General features: G+C 30.8%; 1 protein-coding gene and 1 pseudogene across 1 annotated transcript; one reads left to right on the top strand and one right to left on the bottom strand.

The window, feature by feature from the left end:
• Positions 1-397: 397 nt before the first annotated feature.
• Positions 398-19,107, top strand: LOC128035451 (uncharacterized). Its single transcript, XM_052625192.1, has 3 exons — positions 398-629; positions 732-1,077; positions 19,026-19,107. Exons 1-3 carry the CDS (start codon positions 398-400, stop codon positions 19,105-19,107), a joined length of 660 nt encoding a protein of 219 aa, XP_052481152.1.
• A 2,809-nt stretch (positions 19,108-21,916) lies between these two features.
• Positions 21,917-23,503, bottom strand: LOC105761993 (GTP-binding protein YPTM2-like; annotated as a pseudogene).
• Positions 23,504-24,003: the final 500 nt, after the last annotated feature.

The raw sequence follows: 24,003 nt of genomic DNA, 5'->3' as shown, positions 1-24,003 counted from the left end.
TATATTTCGCTTATTGAAGAAACATAATCCTGATGTATGGAATGAAGAATGCCAGAAAGCCTTTGAGAAGATAAAGCAATACTTATCTAACACTCCAGTGCTGTCACCACCTAGCCCAGACAGACCCTTGATTTTGTATTTAATGGTGTTCGACAACTCTATGGGATGAGTACTGGGTCAACATGATGCGACAGGAAAGAAGGAAAAGGTGATTTACTATCTCAGCAAGAAATTCACTGATTGTGAGATGAGATATTCGCCTATCGAAAAATTGTGTTGTGCCCTGATTTGGACGACCAAGAGGTTGAGGCAATACTTACTCTATCATACTACTTGGATAATCTCAAAATTAGACCCTTTGAAGTATATGATAGAGTCGACAGCATTGAATGGAAGAATGGCTAGATGGCAAATCTTGCTCTCTGAGTTTGATATCGTATACGTAAGTCAAAAGGCCATCAAAAGGAGTGCGGTAGTAGATTTCTTGGCTAGCAGAGCTCTAGAAGAGAATGAGCCTCTAGACTTTGATTTCCCGAATGAAGATTTGATGTATGTGGCAAATGCTGAAAAGGATCCCCAAGAGAATCATTCTTGGAGATTAAACTTTGACGAAGCATCGAATGCACTAGGCAATGGGATTGGGGCAGTCCTGGTGTCTCCGAATGGAGATTATCATCCTTTCACCAGTAAATTAGACTTTGATTGCACTAATAACATGGCTGAGTATGAAGCTTGTATCATGGGAATACGGGCAGCCATAAATCGGAAAATCAAGACATTAGAGGTGTACGGAGACTCAACATTGGTAATATACCAGCTAAGAGGGGAATGGGAGACGAGAGACCCTAAATTGATCCGTTACCGGAGATTGGTTTTTGAATTGATCGAAGAGTTTGACAGCATTACCTTCTGTTATCTCCCACGAGAAGAAAGTCAAATGGCGGATGCTCTTGCTACTTTAGCTTCCATGATTAAAGTGAATCAATTAGATGACATGAAGCCCATTCAAATTAGTATTTATGAGATCCCAGCCCACTGTTACAATATTGAAGAAGTGGAAAAGGATGATAGTCCTTGGTATCAAGATATATTGCTATATGTGAAGAATCACAAATATCCTGATCATGCAACGAAGAATGATAAGAGGACATTGAGGAGGCTAGCTATTGACTATGTCTTAGATGGGGAGATCCTATACAAAAGGGGAAAGGATCGAGTACGGTTGAGATGTGTGGACGCTGTAAAGGCCAAGGAAATTTTAGAAGAAGTCCATGAGGGTGTTTGTGGAACGCATGCTAATGGATTCACCATGGCTTGACAGATTATGAGATTCGGGTATTACTGGTCCACCATGGAAGGAGATTGCATCAATCATGCCAAGAACTGCCATAAATGCCAAATTTATGGGGATAAAATACACGCGCCTCCTTCTCATCTTCATGTTATGACTTCTCCATGGCCTTTCTCCATGTGGGGTATGGACGGAATTGGATCAATATCACCGAAGGCTTCTAATGGACACCGTTTCATTTTTGTTGTTATTGACTACTTCACTAAGTGGGTAGAGGCAGCCTCATATGCTAACGTCATGAAATCAGCAGTCAGTAAGTTTTTAAAGAAAGAGATCATATGTCGATATGGAATGCCTGAAAGGATCATATCTGACAATGCGCTGAATTTGAATAACAGTACAATAGCAGAAGTTTGTGAACAGTTCAATATTAGACACCATAATTCGTCACTGTATCATCCAAAAATGAATGGTGCAGTAGAGGCAGCCAACAAAAATATTAAGAAGATTGTGGCGAAAATGGCTGAAACTTATAAAGATTGGCATGAGAAGTTACCATTCGCTCTGTTGGCTTACCGAACGTCGATCAAGATTTCTACTGGGGTAACACCTTTCTCGTTGGTTTATGGAATGGAGGTAATTTTACCCACTGAGGTTGAAATTCCTTCTCTCCGAGTTTTGGCCAAGTTAAAATTGGATGAGGCCGAATGGATCCAATCTTGGTATGATCAACTGAACCTGATTGAAGAGAAAAGATTAAAAGCCATTCGGCATGGCCAAATGTATCAGAAGCGAATGATGCGAGCTTATAATAAAAAAGGTTCGTCCTAGAGAATTTCATGAAGGGGATTTGGTTCTGAAAAAGATCCTCCATTTACAAAAGGATTTCAGAGGGAAATGGATGCCAAACTGGGAAGGACCTTATGTTGTGAAAAAGGCTTTTTCCGGAGGCGCTTTGATATTGAGTGAAATGGATGGCAAAAATCTTCTGAATCTTGTAAATTCAGACTCGGTTAAGAAATATTTCACTTGAAGAAAGGGAGGAATCAAAGTGAAAACCCACAAAGGGCGCTCTGATTTCTAAAAAAAACAAAAAAAAACAAAAAAGGGGAGAGGCCAAGGTGAAAACCAGAAAAGGGCGCATTGAGACCAAAGAGGGTTTGAGTTGAAAACCCGAAAGGGCGGCTCAAACATTGTCAGATTGGGGCATATGGTGATCTTGCTTTGCTAAAGTCAACAATAAAAGGGTATACGACGTCTTGGGGTATCGGCAAAGTACTGTAGATCCCCTAAACACATGTTAAATTCAGAATGGTTCTCGGCTCGTATGGAGAAGTTCAAGTGACGATATCCAAAGCACCTACTTTTCATATTATTTGTACCAAGTTTGTTGGTTCTTGTAAAAACTTCATTCTTTGCTGTTCTTGAATACTTTTTCTTTTCAAGACACTTACTATCAATAAATTCTTGAATTAATTCATCTCTCACTCAGTATTTTTGATTTTTGTGCAAGCATGTCGCATTAGAATAATGATTGATGGACTAATAAACTTTCACAAAAGAAGTTTTGTATATTACTTTGGGAATTTCTAAATAATTTAGTAACCTGAAACAGAGCTATTGTTTAAGAACACCCCAAGTTCAAAGGTTAAAGAGCCTAAGAAGGAGAAGTCCAAATTAAGACTGCTTTTTTGGATTTGGTTGTCTAAATATTGAATGAGACAGTAAGAAGTCTTGATGGGGTTGGAGGAAGTCCCCTATAGAAAAGAAGCTCCTCATTTGGGCATGAACATTTGGTAGGACACCCTGAGAGGGGTGTAAAAAAAATTTCATAATTACGTTAGGAGAGGATTGAGAAAAGTCAAAATTTTCCTACTCTTAAGTCACGGTGGAAGGAATATGGTACAAATTTTGCGTCTTACAGGGTTGAGCTTTGAAGTGCACAATGGGGGGCTATTTGATTAAGTATTTCTTCGGAGATATCAACCAAGCAAAAGGCGTCCGCGACAAAACCTTAATAAACTTTGAGAAATGATAATTCTTGAAAAATGACATTTTGCATTCATTCAAATGTCATTCATGCATGTCTAGTTAGGAGCATTGAATTCATTTTGATCATAACATCCTAATCACTAGGCATAATTAAGTTCACGGAATGAATTTTTACAGGTCATGTTCCCTAGAGAACAGATCGGTGGCCAATAATCCTATCTCCCTGAAGTTGCAGTGGAGCAGATTAAAACCTTAGATCTTATCTCTCTGAAGTTGCAGAGAGCAGATCGCATCCAGTCTTATCTCCCTGAAGTTGCAGTGGAGCAGACTAAGTAAGCAAGTCTTATCCTCCTGAAGTTGCAGTGAAGCAGACCGAAGATAGCAAATCTTATCTCCCTGAAGTTGCAATGGAGCAGATTAAAGTCGATAATCCTATCTTCCTGAGGTTGCAGTGGAGCAGATTAAAACCTTAGATCTTATCTCTCTGAAGTTGCAGAGAGCAGATCGCATCCAGTCTTATCTCCCTAAAGTTACAATGGAGCAGACTAAGTAAACAAGTCTTATCTTCCTGAAGTTGCAGTGAGGCAGACTGAAGATGGCAAATCTTATCTCTCTGAAGTTGCAGTGGAGCAGATTAAAGCTGACAATCCTATCTCTCTGAAGTTGCAGTGGAGCGGATTAAAACCTTAGATCTTATCTCTCTGAAGTTGCAGAGAGCAGATCGCATCTAGTCTTATCTCCCTGAAGTTGCAGTGGAGTAGACTAAATAAGTGAGTCTTATCCTCCTGAAGTTGCAGTGAGGCAGATTGAAGATTTCAGATCTTATCTCCCTAAGCAGTAGTGGAGCAGATCGAAGATGGCGAATTTTACCTCCCTGTGGTTATAGTGGAGTACATTGAAGCCAGTAATTCTACTTCCCTGGGCGACAGTGGAATAGATTGAAGATTTCAGAAATCTTATCTCCCTAAAGTTGCAGTGGAGCAGATTAAAGCCGACAATCCTATCTTCCTGAAGTTGCAGTGGAGTGGATTGAAGTACCAAAGCTTACACTTCGGAAGACGCAGAAAGTCAGAATGGGGTTGAATAAGAAGAGCGCCAAGGTCCAGCATGACCGGCCAAAATTGGGCATTTTAAAGTCTTTGCTCTATTCCTGTTACACGATAACGAGCAAAGAGGGGCAGCTGTAATGCCTAAATTTTGCCTGGCCCTTAATAAATAAAAGTCTAGTTTTTTTACAAGTCCAAAACCAGATAAGGTGGCCCAAAATACATGGCCCAAACTGAAATAAAACAGGCCCAAATACAATGGCCCGAAAAAAATTAAAAACCCTAGGGTTTCTAGGTCATCTGCGCCGCAACCACCAAGATCGTTTGCCCTGTAGCCGAATCTTCACCTGCAAACACAAGAAAGGAAAGAAAATCAAATCGAATCAAGATCAAATCAAGCAAATTTCTTGTTTCTATTGTTGTTTTAGTTTCATATGGCTATAAAAGGCCATCGAATATACTGTAACGAAGGCCGGATTTCGAAATCAATAAAAAAGCTTTTTTTTACAACACAAGGAGAGAAACAAACGAATCGAATGTTGTTTGCAGTTTTTACTTATTGTTGTATTTATTATTATTATTTTTACCAGTATATGCATGCAAATAAAATAAATAGGGGAAGAGAAGACACAACCTGTGTTTCGGAGCCCTAGATCGCTGTGGATGGCCGAGGGTGTCGTCTCCGATGAAAGACGACCGGAAGCCGAAAGGTTTCAGTGCTTTTAAGGGGACTTCCGTTGGTGTTTTGTGAGATTTAAGCCCGGATTTAGGCCCAGGGGGTCTAGAGGGTCAAATCGGGAAATTTTCCCCTTTTCGGCCACCGCAGACAGTGGTGCCGGCGCTGGAGATCGGCGGCCGACGCGGTGGCCATGATCGGTCATGATCACCCATGGCTCAAGACCGAGGGTGAAAGAGTTTTTTAGAAGAATTTGGTTTTTTTTTAAAAACTGTTTTTGAAATGAAATTTTTGTTTTAATTTTGGCTTAAATAGCCAATTGAAAATGGTACCGTTTTGAGGAGAGGATCAGCGTGTCGACCCGACCCGAACCCAGGATCCGCACGTTTTTCATGTGGAGGGGCAAATTGCGCTTTTGACCCCTCCGCCTTTTAATGAATTTTCAATTAGGTTTTTTTGTGTTTTTAAATTTTTTCTTTAATTTATTTTCCATTTCAATTTAATCCTCTGAACGGCGTCGTTTTAGAGGAGAAGGAAAATTTCCTTCCAAATTCTCTATGTAATTCGTATGCTCAATTTAGTCCTTTGATTTTTACTATTTATGGATTTTACCCATTTTTTAAACGCAATTCAATTTATTTTTTATCATTATTTTTTATTATCAATTAATAATATTTTTCCTTATTTAAAAAAACATATATATATGTATATTTTATATATTTATTATTATTATTATTTTTGCAACTAATATTTTTATCATGTGTATATATATTTATTCATTAACTTAGATAATGTAGATATTATTTAGTTCTTTTAAACCTATATATTTCTATGTGTATATGTATACATTTTTTATTTATTTCAATTATTTTTCCATTGATTTAGGTTTACATATTTTTATTATCTTGCCCATTTATTTGATATTTTGCATGCCATTATTGTACTTATTTGTTTATATATTTGTATTATTTCTATGCTATCATAATATTTATTATTGCATTATATATTTAAAGTGGCATAACATTACATTTTTTACTCAATTTTTTTTAAAATCAAATTTCTCAAAATAGAGATAATACTCGTATTTAGGATTTCTCAAGGAAATTGAGCCCTAACGTATTGGGTTTCGATTTTTTTGAAAATCTAATGATTGAGGATTGCTCTTTAAACCAACTAAAATAAGAACTCATTATTGGGAATTCAACACGTTGTGTCCTAACGTATTGGATGTGACGCATTGATTTCTCGAAATGAAGATTTTTTAAAATAATTAATAAAGGAAATATTCCGAGTTTGGGATTTTAGAGGAATCGTGCCCTAACGTATTGGGTGTGATTTCTTAAATCTTGGATAAGTGGATGTTCTTTTAAAGTAAAGGAAATATTCCAAGTTTGGGATTTTAGAGGAATCGTGCCCTAACGTATTGGGTGTGATTTCTTAAATCTTGGATAAGTGGATGTTCTTTTAAAGTTTTATTGCACTAGTATTTTGGCCCAATTCATTTTGGAGGAAATTAGAATGTTGTGCCCTAACGTATTGGGTGTGACATTTTTGCTTCTCTAAATTGAGAAGAGTTTTAATACGGAATGCTTTAAGTTTTTTTAAAGATTATATTTTTAAAAATTTTCAACCTTAAGACACTAATCCTTCCTCGTACGTAACTGACTCCCGAACCTGTTTTTCTAAAACTCGTAGATCAAAATCATTGTAGGTGATCTAATCACACGATAATAAAAGATTGGTGGCGACTCCCAATTTTCATTTTTTAAAGTCGACAACTTAAAAATTTTTTGTTTTCGAAAAATGGTTTCGACACAACTGTTTGGTTGAATGGAATAGAATAGAACTGTAATAGTATTCTTGTGTTTGGTTGAATGGAATGATGTTGTAATAACATAAGGAAAAAAACTAAAATGACTAGAATACCCTTAGCAGAAATTTTTTTAGGTAGATAATTATTGTTATTGTTATTAAATTTTAATAAGATTATTATTAAAAATAATTGCATAAAAATAATAAATAATTTAACCATATTTTAACATAATTATTATTAAATATAATTTAATAAAATAATATATAATTTAATAAAATTCTTAATATAATTATTATATGAATTAAAAATCATAATATATAATACTATAAAATAATATATAATCTACTTTATTATTTTTAAACTGTAGTACATATTTAATGTGCTAAAATATCATTAGTGAAATAAATAATTTAATTATTCTACAATAAAAACAAAATATTAGAAGTAATAAATAACTCGAGAATTATATTTCACATCCAAACATAATATTCATATATTAATAAAAAGTTACATAATTTCATTAGTTTATATGTCATAATCCATATGTTATAAAATTTTACAACATCAAAAGTTAAACATTGTAATGACATTCTATCATGTCATTATACCGTCCAAATATTACAAACACAAAAGTTACCAAAATATCATCAACATAACCATGATTTTTAATGGTCAAGAAGAAATCTTCTTTTGATCCATAAAAATAAGTTTGCAAATCGATGACTTAAGAAACATGTAAAATCTAAACACATAATTGACTCTTTTTTCCTTTTTCTTTTTAAGAAGAGGATAATATTAGTACAAATATTTTAGTAAATAAAAGAATTTGATGAATTATAAGATATGTAAAATCTAATAATTTTGTTTAAGAAGAGGATAATATTCTAAGAAAGGAAGTTTTGATAAATCAGGCTAAACAAGCCAAATATTTTAGTAAATTTGATTGTAAATCGGGATTTTGGCAAATCATGCTAACCGATGAATCAAAACCTTTAACAACCTTTAGTGTTCCTAATGGTCATTATCAATGGAAGGTAATGCCATTTGGTCTATGTAATGCCCCACAAATTTTTCAGAGATGGATGGATTCCATTTTTAATAAGTATAAAAAATTTTGTGTGGTATATATAGATGATATCTTAGTCTTTTCAGAAACACTGGAAATGCATAGAAAACATCTAAACATTATTTCTCAAGAATTCCTAAAACATGGAATTATATTAAGCCCTAAAAAGATAGAGCTAGAGAAAACTGAGATTGAATTTTTAGGATTAAAATTATCTGCAGATGGTCTTAAACTCCAAGATCATATTATTGTAAAAATAAAAGAATTTCCTGAAAAATAGAAGATAAAAACATCTTCAACAATTTTTAGGAATTGTTAATTATGGGAGAAACTTTTTCCAAAATTATCTGAAAAATAGGTATATTATATGAAAAATTAAAAAGAATATTTATTAGTGATATAATATTTTATTATATGATGATGTTTAGCTTTGATTTATCAAAACTTCCTTTCTTTGGATAAAATATCCATCAAAATAGTGTTTTGATTTAATCTCTTATAATTAATGACCATCCTAGCTTTTCCTCTTTTAATTTCAGCATGATATCTTACCATGAAAGCGGATGGAATGATGACTATTAGTTTTTCTATTAGTCCTTTTCTAAAATTTCATTTATTTGAACATCAAATTCATCTATATCTTGTTTAGTATAGATTATAGGTTTAACCCTAATGATTTTATTAGGATTTATCAATTTTATTTCACAAGATCTAGGACTATTTTTCCATAACTTTAGTGGTTCATCACTAAAATTGTTTCCTAATATTTTAAACAACCAATGATTTATTTCTAGTTGTTTAATTTGTTCTTTTCTAGTTGGTGTAAAGTTTTATTACACACAAACTTATGGTTTTCTACCGTTGATATTTCCACGAGAATTTTTCTACGACAAAGTAACCAAATTTTTATCTATAGAAAATGGTAGATGATGATATATAAAATTATTTCCTAGTAATATATCTCCATGCATTTCAAGGAAATATAACATCTTAGGAATTACAAATCTAACATTGTTTATGTAGATTGGTATATTTCTTGTCTTATATTGGATTATGGTTTCTTTATCATCTATTCCAATAGCATTAATAGGATTTTCATTAATTCCCATTTTCTACAGAATAACATTTTTTCTCGCAACTACTTGTTGTAGCTCCAAGATTCAAGCAAAGCGTGCAAAGAATATTTTTATATTCTCTAAATTGAAATGTGAATATTTTTATATTATCTAAATTGAAATGTGATTTCAATAGAAGTATAATATTTCTTAGCTTGAAAATTTGAAAATGTGATTATATCATTTTTCCCAATTTTCATTTGTCAAGAACTGCTTTTAATTTTTCAATTCTAGTATTTCTAGAATTTTCTAATAAAAATATTTTTCATTTTTATCGATTCAATTTTATAAGGATTTATTTCCTTTTTATAACTTATTTCTAAATCTTGTTTTTCAAGACTATTGATTCTTTTTCCAACTTCTTTTCTTTTGTTAGAAAAGTTTTTGACTATATGACCTATCTTAATATCTAAAATATCTTTAAGTTCTTTAGAAGTTTTCTTCTAGAAAACCGACTCTTAATATGACCAGCAAATTTTTATTTTCTAGTTTCCTTTGACTTGTTTATTATATTTTTCTTTTTATGCCTATGATGAGTATTAGGTTTTACACTTAACCGTCCTAGTGAAGTTCTATTAATAAATTCTCTTATATTTTTAGGATCTTTCTCATCAATAGTTAAATTTTTATATTACTAGTCAACATACTGGTTGTATATTGAACTTTACTTAAATCTTTAATCGATAATCATTTTTTGAATATCGACTCCATTTTCCTTTTTCTATATGGATCTGTTGGTTCAGGAATATCTATATTTTCATCTTCAGATGAAGTGGTTTCTTCATCAGAATTATAAGTTGAGACTTTTATGTCTTCATCTTGATCTGTTGAAGTTTTTTCTTCATCAGATTGACTTTTTAATAATTCTGTGTTTTCAGAATTACTCGACTTACTACTGTCTCGTATAATTATATTTTAACATATAATGATAATTAAACATAGAAAATAGATCTTTATGTTTTCATAAAGTTCTTCAATTAATTTTAAATATTCAACCCTCTCAAGTTGATCATTACTATTAGTAAATTTTTCTTTCCAATGTTCTATAAGGGTTTTATAAGACCGAAATCATATTCTTTTGTTTATCATCTTTTTCCGATTTTTATGTTTTTATAATTTTTAACATAGATGACAACTCATCGGATGAAGTGTTTTCTTCTTGATAAAACTAAAATATTATCCTTACCATTACCATAATATAAAGGACCTAAATCTACATCAAACTCGATACTATTATTAAAAGCTTGTTCTAATTTATTAGTAATATTAGTTAATATTTCTTCGACTCATGGTTTAAGTCTAAATTTTAATATCTCCTAAATTATCTATCTTTTCTTCTACTTTACTGACCTTTTTACATAACTTAGAAAAATAAAAAGAAGTCATATCAACAAGACTATTTATACCCTTACTCAGAGATGAAATGTTATTTTCATTTCTAGAGTCTATATGCGTAATATGATTACAAGTTTTATCTTGAAATTGACACTCAATTTGTTCCATAATGTTTGTTCCTGGTACCTAAGACCGTCTATTATCTATATCGTCTTCACACAACGCCTAACGTCCTCCCTGGACTCAACGGCAACAATAAGATAGAATAACAGATATATGGGTTTTGAAACAAACAACTGTGAAACAAACGGAAATGTAAATCAAAGACAAAAACTTACAATGGATATCATCATCATATAATAAAATATTGGTATAGCTTTATTACTATTATACTTATATTGAAACGTTCTATTTTCCTAAAATAGTGTTATTAATATTTTAGTATTCCTAAAATACTAAACAACCTATTTAGTATTATCTCAAGAACAAAACACTTCTTCCGATGAACCAACATCTATGTTAAAAATTATAAAAATAGAAAAAAGGGAAAAAGATGATAAACAAAAGAATATGATTTCCGGTCTTATAAAACCCTTATAGAACATTGGAAAGAAAAATTTACTACTACTAATGATCAACTTGAAAGAGTTGAATATTTAAAATTAATTGAAGAACTTTATGAAAAACATAAAGATCTATTTTCTATGTTTAATTATCATTATATGTTAAAATATGATGATACGGATAGCAGTAAGTCGAGTAATTCGAAACACGTAATTAATAAAAATCAATCGATGAAGAAAAACTTCAATGATCGATGAAGATATAAAAGTCTCAACTTATAATTCTGATGAAGAAAACACTTCATCTGAAGATGAAAATATAGAAATTCCAGAACCTATGGATACTGATCCAACAGATCCATATAGAAAAAGGAAAATTGAGTCTGATAATCAAACAGATGATTATCTTAGGCATTTAAATAGAGATTTTAAAATTGATAATGATAAAATGAGAATTTTAGTAATAACACAATAGACGGTCTTAGGTACCGGAACAAACATTATGGAACAAATTGAATGTCAATTTCAAGATAAAACTTGTAATCATATTACGATATAGACTCTAGAAATGAAAACAACATTTCATCTCCGAGTAAGGGTATAAATAGTCTTGTTGATATGACTTCTTTTATTTTTCTAAGTTATGTAAAAGGTTAGTAAAGTAGAAGAAAAGATAGATAATTTAGGAGATATAAAAATTTAGACTTAAACCATGAGCCTAAAGAAATATTAACTAATATTACTAATAAATTAGAACAAGTTTTAATAATAATATCGAGTCGATATAGATTTAGGTCCTTTATATTATGGTAATGGTAAAGATAATACTTTAGTATTATCTCAAGAAGAAAATACTTCTTCGATGAATCAACATCTATGTTAAAAATTATAAAAACATAAAAACGAAAAAAGATGATAAACAAAAGAATATGATTTCCGGTCCTATAAAACCTTATAGAACATTGGAAAGAAAAATTTACTACTACTAATGATCAACTTGAAAGAGTTGAATATTTAAAATTAATTGAAGAACTTTATGAAAAACATAAAGATCTATTTTCTATGTTTAATTATCATTATATGTTAAAATATGATGATACGGATAGCAGTAAGTCGAGTAATTCTGAAAACACAGAATTATTAAAAAATCAATCTGATGAAGAAAAAACTTCAACAGATTAGGATGAAGACATAAAAGTCTCAACTTATAATTCTGATGAAGAAACCACTTCATCTGAAGATGAAAATATAGATATTCCTGAACCAATGGATACTGAACCAACAGATCCTTATGGAAAAACAAAAATAGAGTCAGATAGTCAAATAGATGATTATCTTAGGTCTTTAAAAAAAATTTGAAATTGATAATGATACTATAATAATTTTTGGTAATAAAACCGATAATATAGCAACCAATGAAGTAAAACCTGAATATCCAGGAGAAACTTCTAATAAACCTGTTCAACAAAGAATAGATGATTTAAATAAAAGAAATGTGGCCCAAGGTGGAATTTATTTAGATTTGACCAATATTCCTATTGCTAATTATGAAAAAATTATTGATGATTGGGCACAATCTATGACTATTGTTGTAAACAACAACACATGGTCAAAAGAAAAATTTTTAAATTACTTTGTTGGAACATTTCAAGGAGATGTTCTACAATTTCTTGACGTTGGGAAGAGTCTGAGAAAGGTAAAGAACAAAAGAGGCGATTAATCAACCAGATAGGAACCCCTAAGGATCTTTTAAAAGGATTAACCTGAATTCTAAAAACAAAATTTTGTGGATATTTTGATAAAAAAGATCAAGATAGTACATCTAGTTAAAATTATCTGATATTAGATATTTAGAAGATTTTTCTAAAAAATTTCTTCATGAATATCAAAAAGTTAAAAAATGAAAATATAGAATTTTGGAAAAACCAATATTTTCATAAACTACCCCCACCCTGGGATGAGATATGTATAAACAAATATTTGTCTTATGTGTTTAGATTTTACATATAAGAGATTTTACATAGTGGTCAAATCTAACTAAATTCCACCTTGGGCCACATTTCTTTTATTTAAATAATCTATTCTTTGTTGAACAGGTTGATTAGAAGTTTCTCCTGGATATTCAGGTTTTACTTCATTGGTTGCTGTATTATCGGTTTTATTACCAAAAATTATTATAGTATCATTATCAATTTCAAAATTTTTGTTTAAAGACCTAAGATAATCATCTGTTTGACTATCTGACTCTATTTTTCTTTTTTCATAAGGATCTGTTGGTTCAAGATCCATTGGTTCAGAATATCTATATTTTCATCTTCGATGAAGTGGTTTTTCATCGTAATTATAAGTTGAGACTTTTATGTCTTCATCCCGATCTCACAAGTTTTTCTTCATCGATTGATTTTTAATAATTCGTGTTTTCGTAATTACTCGACTTACTACTGTCAGATCATCATATTTTAACATATAATGATAATTAAACATAGAAAATAGATCTTTATGTTTTTCATAAAGTTTTTCAATTAATTTTAAATATTCAACTCTTTCACGTTGATCATTACTATTACTAAATTTTTCTTTCCAATGTTCTATAAGGGTTTTATAGGACCGAAATCATATTTTTTGTTTATCATCTTTTTCCGCTTTTTATGTTTTTTATAATTTTTAACATAGATGTTGATTCATCGTAAGAAGTGTTTTCTTCTTCAAATAATACTAAAATATTATCCTTACCATTATCATAATATAAAGGATCTAAATCTACATCGACTCGATATTATTATTAAAAATTTATTCTAATTTATTATTAATATTAGTTAATATTTCTTTAGACTCATGGTTTAAGTCTAAATTTTTATATCTCCTAAATTATCTATATTTTCTTCTACTTTATCGACCTTGTTACATAACTTAGAAAAATAAAAAGAAGTCATATCAACAAGACTATTTATACCCTAACTTAGAGATAAAATGTTGTTTTCATTTCTAGAGTCTATATGCGTAAGATGATTACAAGTTTTATCTTGAAATTGACACTCAATTTGTTCCATAATGTTTGTTCCTGATACCTAAGACCGTCTATTATCTATATCATCTTCACACAACGCCTAACGTCCTCCCTGGACTCAACGGCAACAAGAAGACAGAATAACAGATATATGGGTTTTGAAACAAACAACTGTGAAACAAACGGAAATGTAAATCGAAGACAAAAACTTACAATGGATATTACGATATTATTTCTCTAGAAACTCGTTACACCGGCACCTCTGATACCAGTTCTGGTGGCTTAGTGAAGGGATAGAGAGTATGACCGGAAGGGAATATAGACTCTTTTATTACAAAAGGAAAAGTTTACAAAAGAGAGAACTGAAAAGTAAAGTATTTGGTAATTTACAAGATCTTATTATTTGGTAATTCTAAGATGTCTATACAACTGATCTTTCCTCCCTATTTATAGAGGAGTTTTAAAAATTCTATACAATCGTATTTTGAATCCCGAACAGTGTTTCTGATAAGGATTCAGCTTCAAATGGATGTGGCTGCTTCCACGTCTCATTTGTCTGCTTGTAACTTTAATTGCATGCCTTGGTTGTTTCCACGTTGCATGCTTGAATTAATGGCTGCTTCCATCACTTGCTTGTCTCATGGTAGCTTCCGTCATTGCTTGCATCATCATTGGTTTGATGAAATCTTCCACGTTGCAAGACTTTTTGTCTGCAACTGGATGTCATTGATTAGCCTTTATGGTTGCTTCCATTATAGCTTACATCATCATGATTTCCACGTTGCCGAACTTTTTGTTGGAATGTGGATTGCCTTTCTTTCAGCTTGCTATCTTTGTTGACTTCAACATTCTTGTATATTATTGAGATTCATTTATTCAATCTCATCCAAATGTAAAGAATCTGATGAAAGTCTTGGTGGTGAGTTCCAAGTCTCCCATATATTTTTGATTTTTTTTATAATATGAGATGGAAATTCTTCTATCTCCGTTTCAACAATCTTTTTTAACAACTTCACAGATTCTTCATCTCTTTCCTCTTGGATGTTTCCATTAGGAAATGCCAATATCCTTCTTCCATCCATCCATAATTTATAAACATCATCATGGAGAAGATAATGGGCTTGTGACAATAAATCAATTCCTGTTTGGACTTGATAATGATCAAATTTATTATAACATTCATCAATAGTTTTTGACAAATGATCTTTGTCTTCTTTAACAGTAGATAATTGGGGGGTTCCAATCATCTTTTTAATAATCCAAATTTGATACGGCTGATAAAATTTTTCTTGTTCAGCTATACTAATTAGACTACTAATTTCAATATGAAAATAGTAATAAAAATCATCATTGTTTATGATGTTTTGTATAACTGACTTTACAATAGCTGGAAAATCTTTTAAAAGATGAAAAGAGAGATTTTGCACAACTACTTCTTTAGTAAAACCCCATTCAATATTGGTTATATCAAATGGTTCATGATCTAATCTGTATTTTAAAGTAGGAAATTCATTATCTAAATAATCATTAAAACATATGCTTGTAGAAAATATTCTAAAAAGCTTTTTGAAATTGAATTTGTCATTCGCAAATTACTTCATTTATTTTTGTGAATATTTCTACCGATAATAATTTCCTAGCTTTATTATACATACATATTCTATATATTTTATTCATAATAGAATTGTTTATCCCTTTATGAATAAAATATCGAATAATATAAAGAAGATTGTTTATCTCCTTAATATCCATAACAAAGAGTTGGAAGTCATCCCAATCTCTCAGATAAAATAGATTTTAATAATAAATCTTTAGCTTCATTTTCTTTAGTTGTTTTCAACTAAAAATAATGAAAATCCGTAAGAGCTCTTCTGAAATTAGCTCTTTGATTTGAAATATGGGTTTTCCATATCTCGTTTATAAAACTATAATTTTCTGGTAATAATCCAGGATTATAAAAATCTTTTATCTGTAAAATTTCTTTTTCTTCTTCAATTTGTTGTTTTTTCAACAAATTTTCTGATCCTTTGATCATATCAGCATAACTAGTTTGTGATGCTAAATATGGATCTTGGGACATTGGTGATTGGCCCACCAAATTTGAAAAACTGTTTCCAACTGGTTGGTTTACCATTGGATATTTTAAAACATTTGGTCCAAGTGGTTGGTTTACCATTGGATATGACACATAATATCCTTGGTTAGGATAAAATGGTATTTGTGCAGGTACAAATCCGTTTTTAGAGTTTGATACTGCTTTCCCTTTGTTGGGTTTTTTGTGAACAGTAGTCCATTCACCGACTATTTCTTTTAGAGGCTGTTTACCTCTATCCATAGAACCTGCTAAGATAATCAACAATTATTAGTAATAATTATTAATTATCTAATAGTTTAACTGATGTAAAATTTTTATTACACACAATCTTATTATTATTATCAAGAGGTATTTCTAAATTTTTTTTTTACTAATAACCAAATAGAATGTTTATCAATAGTAAAGGGTAAATATTTACAAATAAAATTATTACCTAATAATATATCTTCCTCGTATCGTAGGAAAACATACTATTTTAGGAATTACAAATCTAACATTGTTAATATAGATTGGTATATTTTTAGCTTTATAATTTATAATGGTTTTACTACCGTCTATACCTCTTATGATTATAGGTTTTCTCATTAATTCCCATTTTCTCTGTGGATTGCATTTTTCCTACAACTACTGATTGTAGCTCCAGATCTATTAAAGCATTTAGAGAATATTTTTATATTTTCTAAATTGGAATGTAACTTTAATATTAATTCCAACCTTTGATTTTTATCAATTTTGAAGATTGAATTTCTTCCATTCTAGTTTTTCTAGAATTATGACTAGGTTCAATAGGAAATATAGTAATTTGAATGACTTTAATTCCTATTGGTGTACTATTTGTACTAATATTATCCTCTTCTTCTTCTAGTTGAGAACTGGAGGGTAAGGCTAAATTGTCATTTGTATTGGTTATAAAATTATTTTTAAAATATAGTTTATTTCCTGATGACATATATTCTATAGTACTTACTGGTTTAGAAGTACTAGAACTATTTATTCTTTCTAACATCCAGTCTCTTGGAATTGAAAGATCTCTTAAATCTAATAATTTCGGCTGTATTTCAGTAGTAAACCTGTTTGGTTCAAAGAGTTCAATAATTTTGTTATTAATCTCTTTTATTTCTACTTCTGTCGTATTTGTATATTCATTAATAGAAGTCCAACTGATTGCTAGATCTTCTGCTAAATCATTAATATCAGAATTTTTTGTCTGAATCCTAAGGCAAAGACACTCTTCTATTAGAGGATCTGTAATGGAAATAAAATAATTTGGTTTAACTTTAAATCCTATTACGCTTGTATGTAAATTAGACTAAATACCTCCAATAAGTGCTTTTCTTGAATTTTCAAATCTTTTATCTAAAAGGGCAGCTATTATAGGAATACCATGACCTCTTCTAAATAAGGCTCTAATAGTAATTATGATTATACCTAAATGTATATATTTGACCTGAGGATATTTCTTTCTAATCCTCTTAATTTTCTCTTTAGTAAAGAGAGGGATTTACAGCCTGAGGATATTTCTTTCTAATCCTCTTAATTTTCTCTTTATTAAGGAGAGGGATTTCTGTTAATCCTCCTCTTGTATCCTTAGCGACTGTGTTACCGCTAATTTTTTCTATATGTCTCTGAGTCCATATTTTAAAATTAGAGATCTTATATATTTCCTCTTTAGAAATATGATTTTTATTAATTTTTTCTATAATTTCATCGAAAAGTCTTTTTCTTCTCCGATTAAATTTCCTAATTTAATATCTTGTTTTTCGTAATTCGAATTTCTCCTAATTGATTATTAGAACTACTTCCTATATTAAACATAAATATATATTCATCGTTATTATCGTAATGCTTTCGATATTAACTCATATAATATTTCTTCAGGATTTATTTCCTTTTGAAAACAAATTTCTAAATCTTGTTCTTCAAGACTTTTTATCATTTTCCTAGCATTTTTCCCTTTGTTAGGACAGTTGCTAGCAATATGACCTTCTTCATCACAGATGAAGCACTTACAAATTTGTTTCTTTGGTTTATTAGAGGTTTTTCTTCTAACAACCTTTTGATTTTTACCAGAGAATTTTTTATTACCTGGTTTCCATTTTCTTAATTTATATTTTTTATGCTTTTTATAAATATTTGGATATATTTGTTTACAACCAAATTCCCATTCATTTTCTAGTATCTTACTACAATGCCTATCACTTAATTTATGCTTAACTTGTTTAACAACTTTACTTTGCAAAAAATGTAAAGTTATTCTTTCACGTGCAAAGTTTATCCTATTTCCTATAGTATCTAGATTTTTTGTTGGAAATCCGGATGTTTTACTGTGCTTTTCTAAAGAAGACACATATTTGTTTATACGTATCTCATCCCAGGGTGGGGGTAGTTTATGAAAATATTGGTTTTTCCAAAATTCTATATTTTCATTTTTTAACTTTTGATATTCATGAAGAAATTGTTTACAAAAATCTTCTAAATATCTAATATCACATAATTTAATCTTAGAAAGGATATAACTAGATGTACTATCTTGATCTTTTTTATCTTCATCATAATTTAAGAACAATCTTTTATTTTAGAGAGTATGAGCGAAAGGAATATAGACTCTTTTATTACAAAAGGAAAAGTTTACAAAAGAGAGAACTGAAAAGTAAAGTATTTGGTAATTTACAAGATCTTATTATTTGGTAATTCTAAGATGCTATACAATTGATCTTTCCTCTCAATTTATAGAGAAATTCTAAAAATTCTATACAATCGTATTTTGAACCCCGAACAGTGTTTCTGATAAGGATTCGGCTTCAAATGGATGTGGCTGCTTCAACGTCTCATTTGTCTTCTTGTAACTTTAATTGCATGGCCTTGGTTGTTTCCACGTTGCATGCTTGAATTAATGGCTGCTTCTATCACTTACTTGTGTCATGGTAGCTTCCGTCATTGCTTGCATCATCATTGGTTTGATGAAATCTTCCACGTTGCAAGACTTTTTGTCTGCAACTGGATGTCATTGATTGCTTCCATTATAGCTTACATCATCATGATTTCCACGTTGCCAAACTTTTTGTTGGCATGTGGATTGCCTTTCTTTCAGCTTGCTATCTTTGTTGACTTCAACCTTCTTGCATATTATTGAGATTCATTTCTTCAATCTCATCCAAATGTAAAGAATCTGATGAAAGTCTTGGTGGTGAGTTCCAAGCCTCCCATATATTTTTGATTTTTTTTGTAATATGAGACGGAAATTCTTCTATCTCCGTTTCAACAATCTTTTTTAACAACTTCACAGATTCTTCATCTCTTTCCTCTTGGATGTTTCCATTAGGAAATGCCAATATCCTTCTTCCATCCGTCCATAATTTATAAACATCATCATGGAGAAGATAATGGGCTTGTGACAATAAATCAATTCCTGTTTGGACTTGATAATGATCAAATTTATTATAACATTCATCAATAGTTTTTGACAAATGTTCTTTGTCTTCTTTAACAGCACATAATTGGGGGGTTCCAATCATCTTTTAATAATCCAAATTTGATACTACCGATAAAATTTTTCTTGTTCACTATACCAATTAGACTACTAATTTCAATATGAAAATAGTAATAAAATCATCATTGTTTATGATGTTTTGTATAACCGACTTTACAATAGCTGGAAAATCTTTTAAAAGATGAAAAGAGAGATTTTGCACAACTACTTTTTAGTAAAACCCCATTCAATATTGGTTATATCAAATGGTTCATGATCTAATCTGTATTTGAAAGTAGGAAATTCATTATCTAAATAATCATTAAAACATATGCTTGTAGAAAATATTCGAAAAGCTTTTTGAAATTGAATTTGTCATTCGCAAATTACTTCATTTATTTTTGTGAATATTTCTACCGTAATAATTTCCTAGCTTTATTATACATACATATTCTAAATATTTTATCCATAATAGAATTGTTTTTCCTTTATGAATAAAATATTGAATAATATAAAGAAGATTGTTTATCTCCTTAATATCCATAACAAAGAGTTGGAAGTCATCCCAATCTCTCGTATAAAATAGATTTTAATAATAAATCTTCACTTCATTTTCTTTAGTTGTTTTTTCAACTAAAAATAATGAAAATCCGGTAAGAGCTCTTCTGAAATTAGCTCTTTGATTTGAAATATGGGTTTTCCATATCTCGTTTATAAAATCATAATTTTCTGGTGATAATCCAGGATTGTAAAAATCTTTTATTTGTAAAATTTCTTTTTCTTCTTCAATTTGTTGTTTTTTCAACAAATTTTCTGATCCTTTGATCATATCAGCATAACTAGTTTGTGATGCTAAATATGGATCTTGGGACATTGGTGATTGACCCACCAAATTTGAAAAACTGTTTCCAACTGGTTGGTTTACCATTGTATATTTTAAAACATTTGGTCCAAGTGGTTGGTTTACCATTGGATATGACACATAATATCATTGGTTAGGATAAAATGGTATTTGTGCAGGTACAAATCTTTTTTTGGAGTTTGATAATGCTTTCCCTTTGTTGGGTTTTTTGTGAACGGTAGTCCATTCATCGACTATTTTTTTTAGAGGCTGTTTACCCTTATCCCTTAGAGGGCCTGCTCAGAAAATCAGCAAGAGTATTTTCAGCACTTTTTATATATATAACTTCAGAATTAAAAGAACATAAATCATTATACCACCTAATTCTTCTTGGAACAGTTTCCAAACTGTTGTTAGTTAGAAATTGCTTTACCGCCTGATTATCGCCTTATAATAAAATTTTCAGGTGCTAGATATATAAGAAAAGTTTTATTCCTTTTTAATAGCTAAAAGTTGTTTTTCATAAATAACATAATTAACCTCATTTGGTTTAAATTTTCCGAACTATAGCCATATATTAATTCTTCATTATTAGTAATTTTAGCTTTTAAAATACATCCCTAATAGTTTTGGGACGATCTGTTTCTAAAATTAGTTTATCACCTTTTTAGGTAAATAAACTTTTGGATTGTGTTATTTCGCTTTTATATTTCTTATAATTTCGCATCTTGATTAGACCGTAAAAATAAATATTCTTTTTAATTTTCATATAATATACCTATTTTTAAGATAATTTTGGAAAAAGTTTCTCCCATAATTAACAATTCCTAAAATTGTTGAAGATGTTTTTATCTTCTATTTTTCAGAAAATTCTTTTATTTTACAATAATATGATCTTGGAGTTTAAGACCATCTGCAGATAATTTAATCCTAAAATTCAATCTCGATTTTCTCGGCTCTATCTTTTAGGGCTTAAGATAATTCCACGTTTAGAATTCTTGAGAAATAATGTTTAGATGTTTTTATGCATTTCGGTGTTTACGAAAAGACTAAGATACCATCTATATATACCACACAAAATTTTTATACTTATTAAAATGGAATCTATCCATCTCTAAAAATTTGTGGGCATTACATAGACCAAATGGCATTACCTTCCATTGATAATGACCATTAGGAACACTAAAGGCTGTTAAAGGTTTTGATCAAATTTTTCAGAGATGGATAGATTCCATTTTTAATAAGTATAAAAAATTTTGTGTGGTATATATAGATGATATCTTAGTCTTTTCAAAAACACTGGAAATGCATAGAAAACATCTAAACATTATTTCTCAAGAATTCCTAAAACATGGAATTATCTTAAGCCCTAAAAAGATAGAGCCAGAGAAAACTGAGATTGAATTTTTAGGATTAAAATTATCTGCATATGGTCTTAAACTCCAAGATCATATTCTTGTAAAAATAAAAGAAATTTCTGAAAAAATAGAAGATAAAAACATCTTCAACAATTTTTAGGGATTGTTAATTATGGGAGAAACTTTTTCCAAAATTATCTTAAAAATAGGTATATTATATGAAAAATAGGTATATTATATGAACAATTTTTAAAAAATCTGTACGGTCGGAGGCCTTGCGTTGTTCATGGCCGGTTGGCTCGCCATTCTGCATTCAGAGGCACCAAAGTAATTGGAAATCATTAGGCATCAAGACTTTGTGGTAAATTTCGTAACAATTAGTTTGTTCATCTAGAAGGTTCTGTAATGATAAACACAAACAACCTAGTCACGCCATTCAACTGTAAATACTTCTAGAATGGGAATGGCGTTTTCATAATACTAAAACACTATTCAGGAAAAAGACTATGGATGTACCTATCCTTGATGGAAGCAGCCATGGCCATGAAAGCCTGTTCCACGTTCATGGAATCTTTTGCGCTGGTTTCCATAAAAGGTATGCCGACTTCATCTGCAAACGCCTGAAGGAAGAAAAGCAGCCATATGGAAGAATGGATGAAAATGCAGCAAAACACCAACCAGTAGTTTGTTAACATTATCACTAGCATAACGATCAATTTCATTCAGCCACCGCTTGACATTGTTGAAGCTTTCTTGGTCTGTCACATCATAAACAACCTAATAGGGGAGCCACCAGTAAATGGGAAAGAAAAATATATAAGAAAAGATGTTTATGAGAAGCATAAATAAGCAGTGGAAGCCACAAAAATGGAACTGAAAGGAGAAAAACTAGTAAGGAAAAGATCACCCACAATTATGCCATGAGCCCCACGGTAGTAGCTGCTAGTGATTGTCCTAAATCGTTCTTGTCTAGCAGTGTCCCACCGTACATTTAACCAAAGAGCAAACTAACTAGTAAAACGCAAAGTTAAACTGAAAACACACAGAAATGATTAAACCAAAAAAGGAAAAAAGGAAATAGCAGTACAGCATGCTAAAACATACAATTTGAAGTTTAATGGTCTCCCCATCCTGCTCCACAGTGCGTATTTTCTACCCAAAAAGAAAACCAGAAGACAAGAAATTAGAATAATTGCCATAAATTTGGCATTCAGAAATTAGTACCAAGGACTGGTTTTACTCACAAAATCAACCCCAATGGTGCTTATGTAACTACCTATGTATGAATCATCCTGCATCAAAGAAATTACATAAATTGATTAGGTTGAATAATTAGTCCCACATAAACCTCTGAAAATATCCAGATATACAACTAAAAGTAAAACAAGATTCTAATGCCAAAATGTACTCAGTCAAATCATGAAACCGTGTCATCATATGAAGGTATAAATTTTACTCTCAATATGCATGGTACATATGTAATGAAACTTTTTAATCAATTACTAGTGCAATCTAAACATCAAATACGAATGTAAAGATTGAAGGTAATCATATAAACATCTATTAATGTGCAACTTAAAAGTAAAGACATTTACTTTCAAATGCCAATTTGAGTCTAGAAACTTACAGCAAATCTCAAAAGGAGACAAGACTTTCCAACACCAGAATCTCCAATAAGCAAAAGTTTGAACAGATAGTCGCTGCGAAAGAGTGCAACCAGATTATAATAAAATACTTTTCAATGATGCAAAAATAGAACATCTTCAATTATACCATGCATAGCATAAACTTGGTTTCTACAAATGTGCCAAAACCCCAATTCCCGAACATAGACATTTTTCAGAAACCACAAACTAGTGTCATGGGTTGCGCATGGGATCTCGCAACCATGACGGATTCGTGCGATCCATTGCATTCGAGGGAGGTCATTTGGCCCAACTGGACTGGTCCATTGCCTGGAGGAATTAAAAGCCCATCTCCGGAGCTTGGCAAATAAGGAAAGTGATCTTTTGAAGATATGCTTGACAAATATGGAAGGTGATCTTTTGAGATATGTGATCCTAGATATTAAATGAAATCTTTAGAAGATGCGATTATGTAATCTTAGAGATTTGATATTGTAATAGCTTTTAATTGTAGCCATTGATGGATTTTGATTTAGACCGTTGATTTTGGAGAGCCTCAACTATAAATAGAGGACTCTCTGCTCATTGTAAATCATTCAGTTGTTAATAAGAATTTTGAGAGTATTCACTCAAACTTTTCTCTCAAGTGTTCTTGCTTTTGTTCATATTTCAAGGCTCATTCTTACTTCGTTCTTCTCATTGCTCTTCGTG

This window comes from Gossypium raimondii, chromosome 12 (assembly GCF_025698545.1).
Source record: "Gossypium raimondii isolate GPD5lz chromosome 12, ASM2569854v1, whole genome shotgun sequence".
NCBI classification, from domain to species: domain Eukaryota; kingdom Viridiplantae; phylum Streptophyta; class Magnoliopsida; order Malvales; family Malvaceae; genus Gossypium; species Gossypium raimondii.
This window is presented reverse-complemented; position numbering and strand designations above follow the sequence as displayed.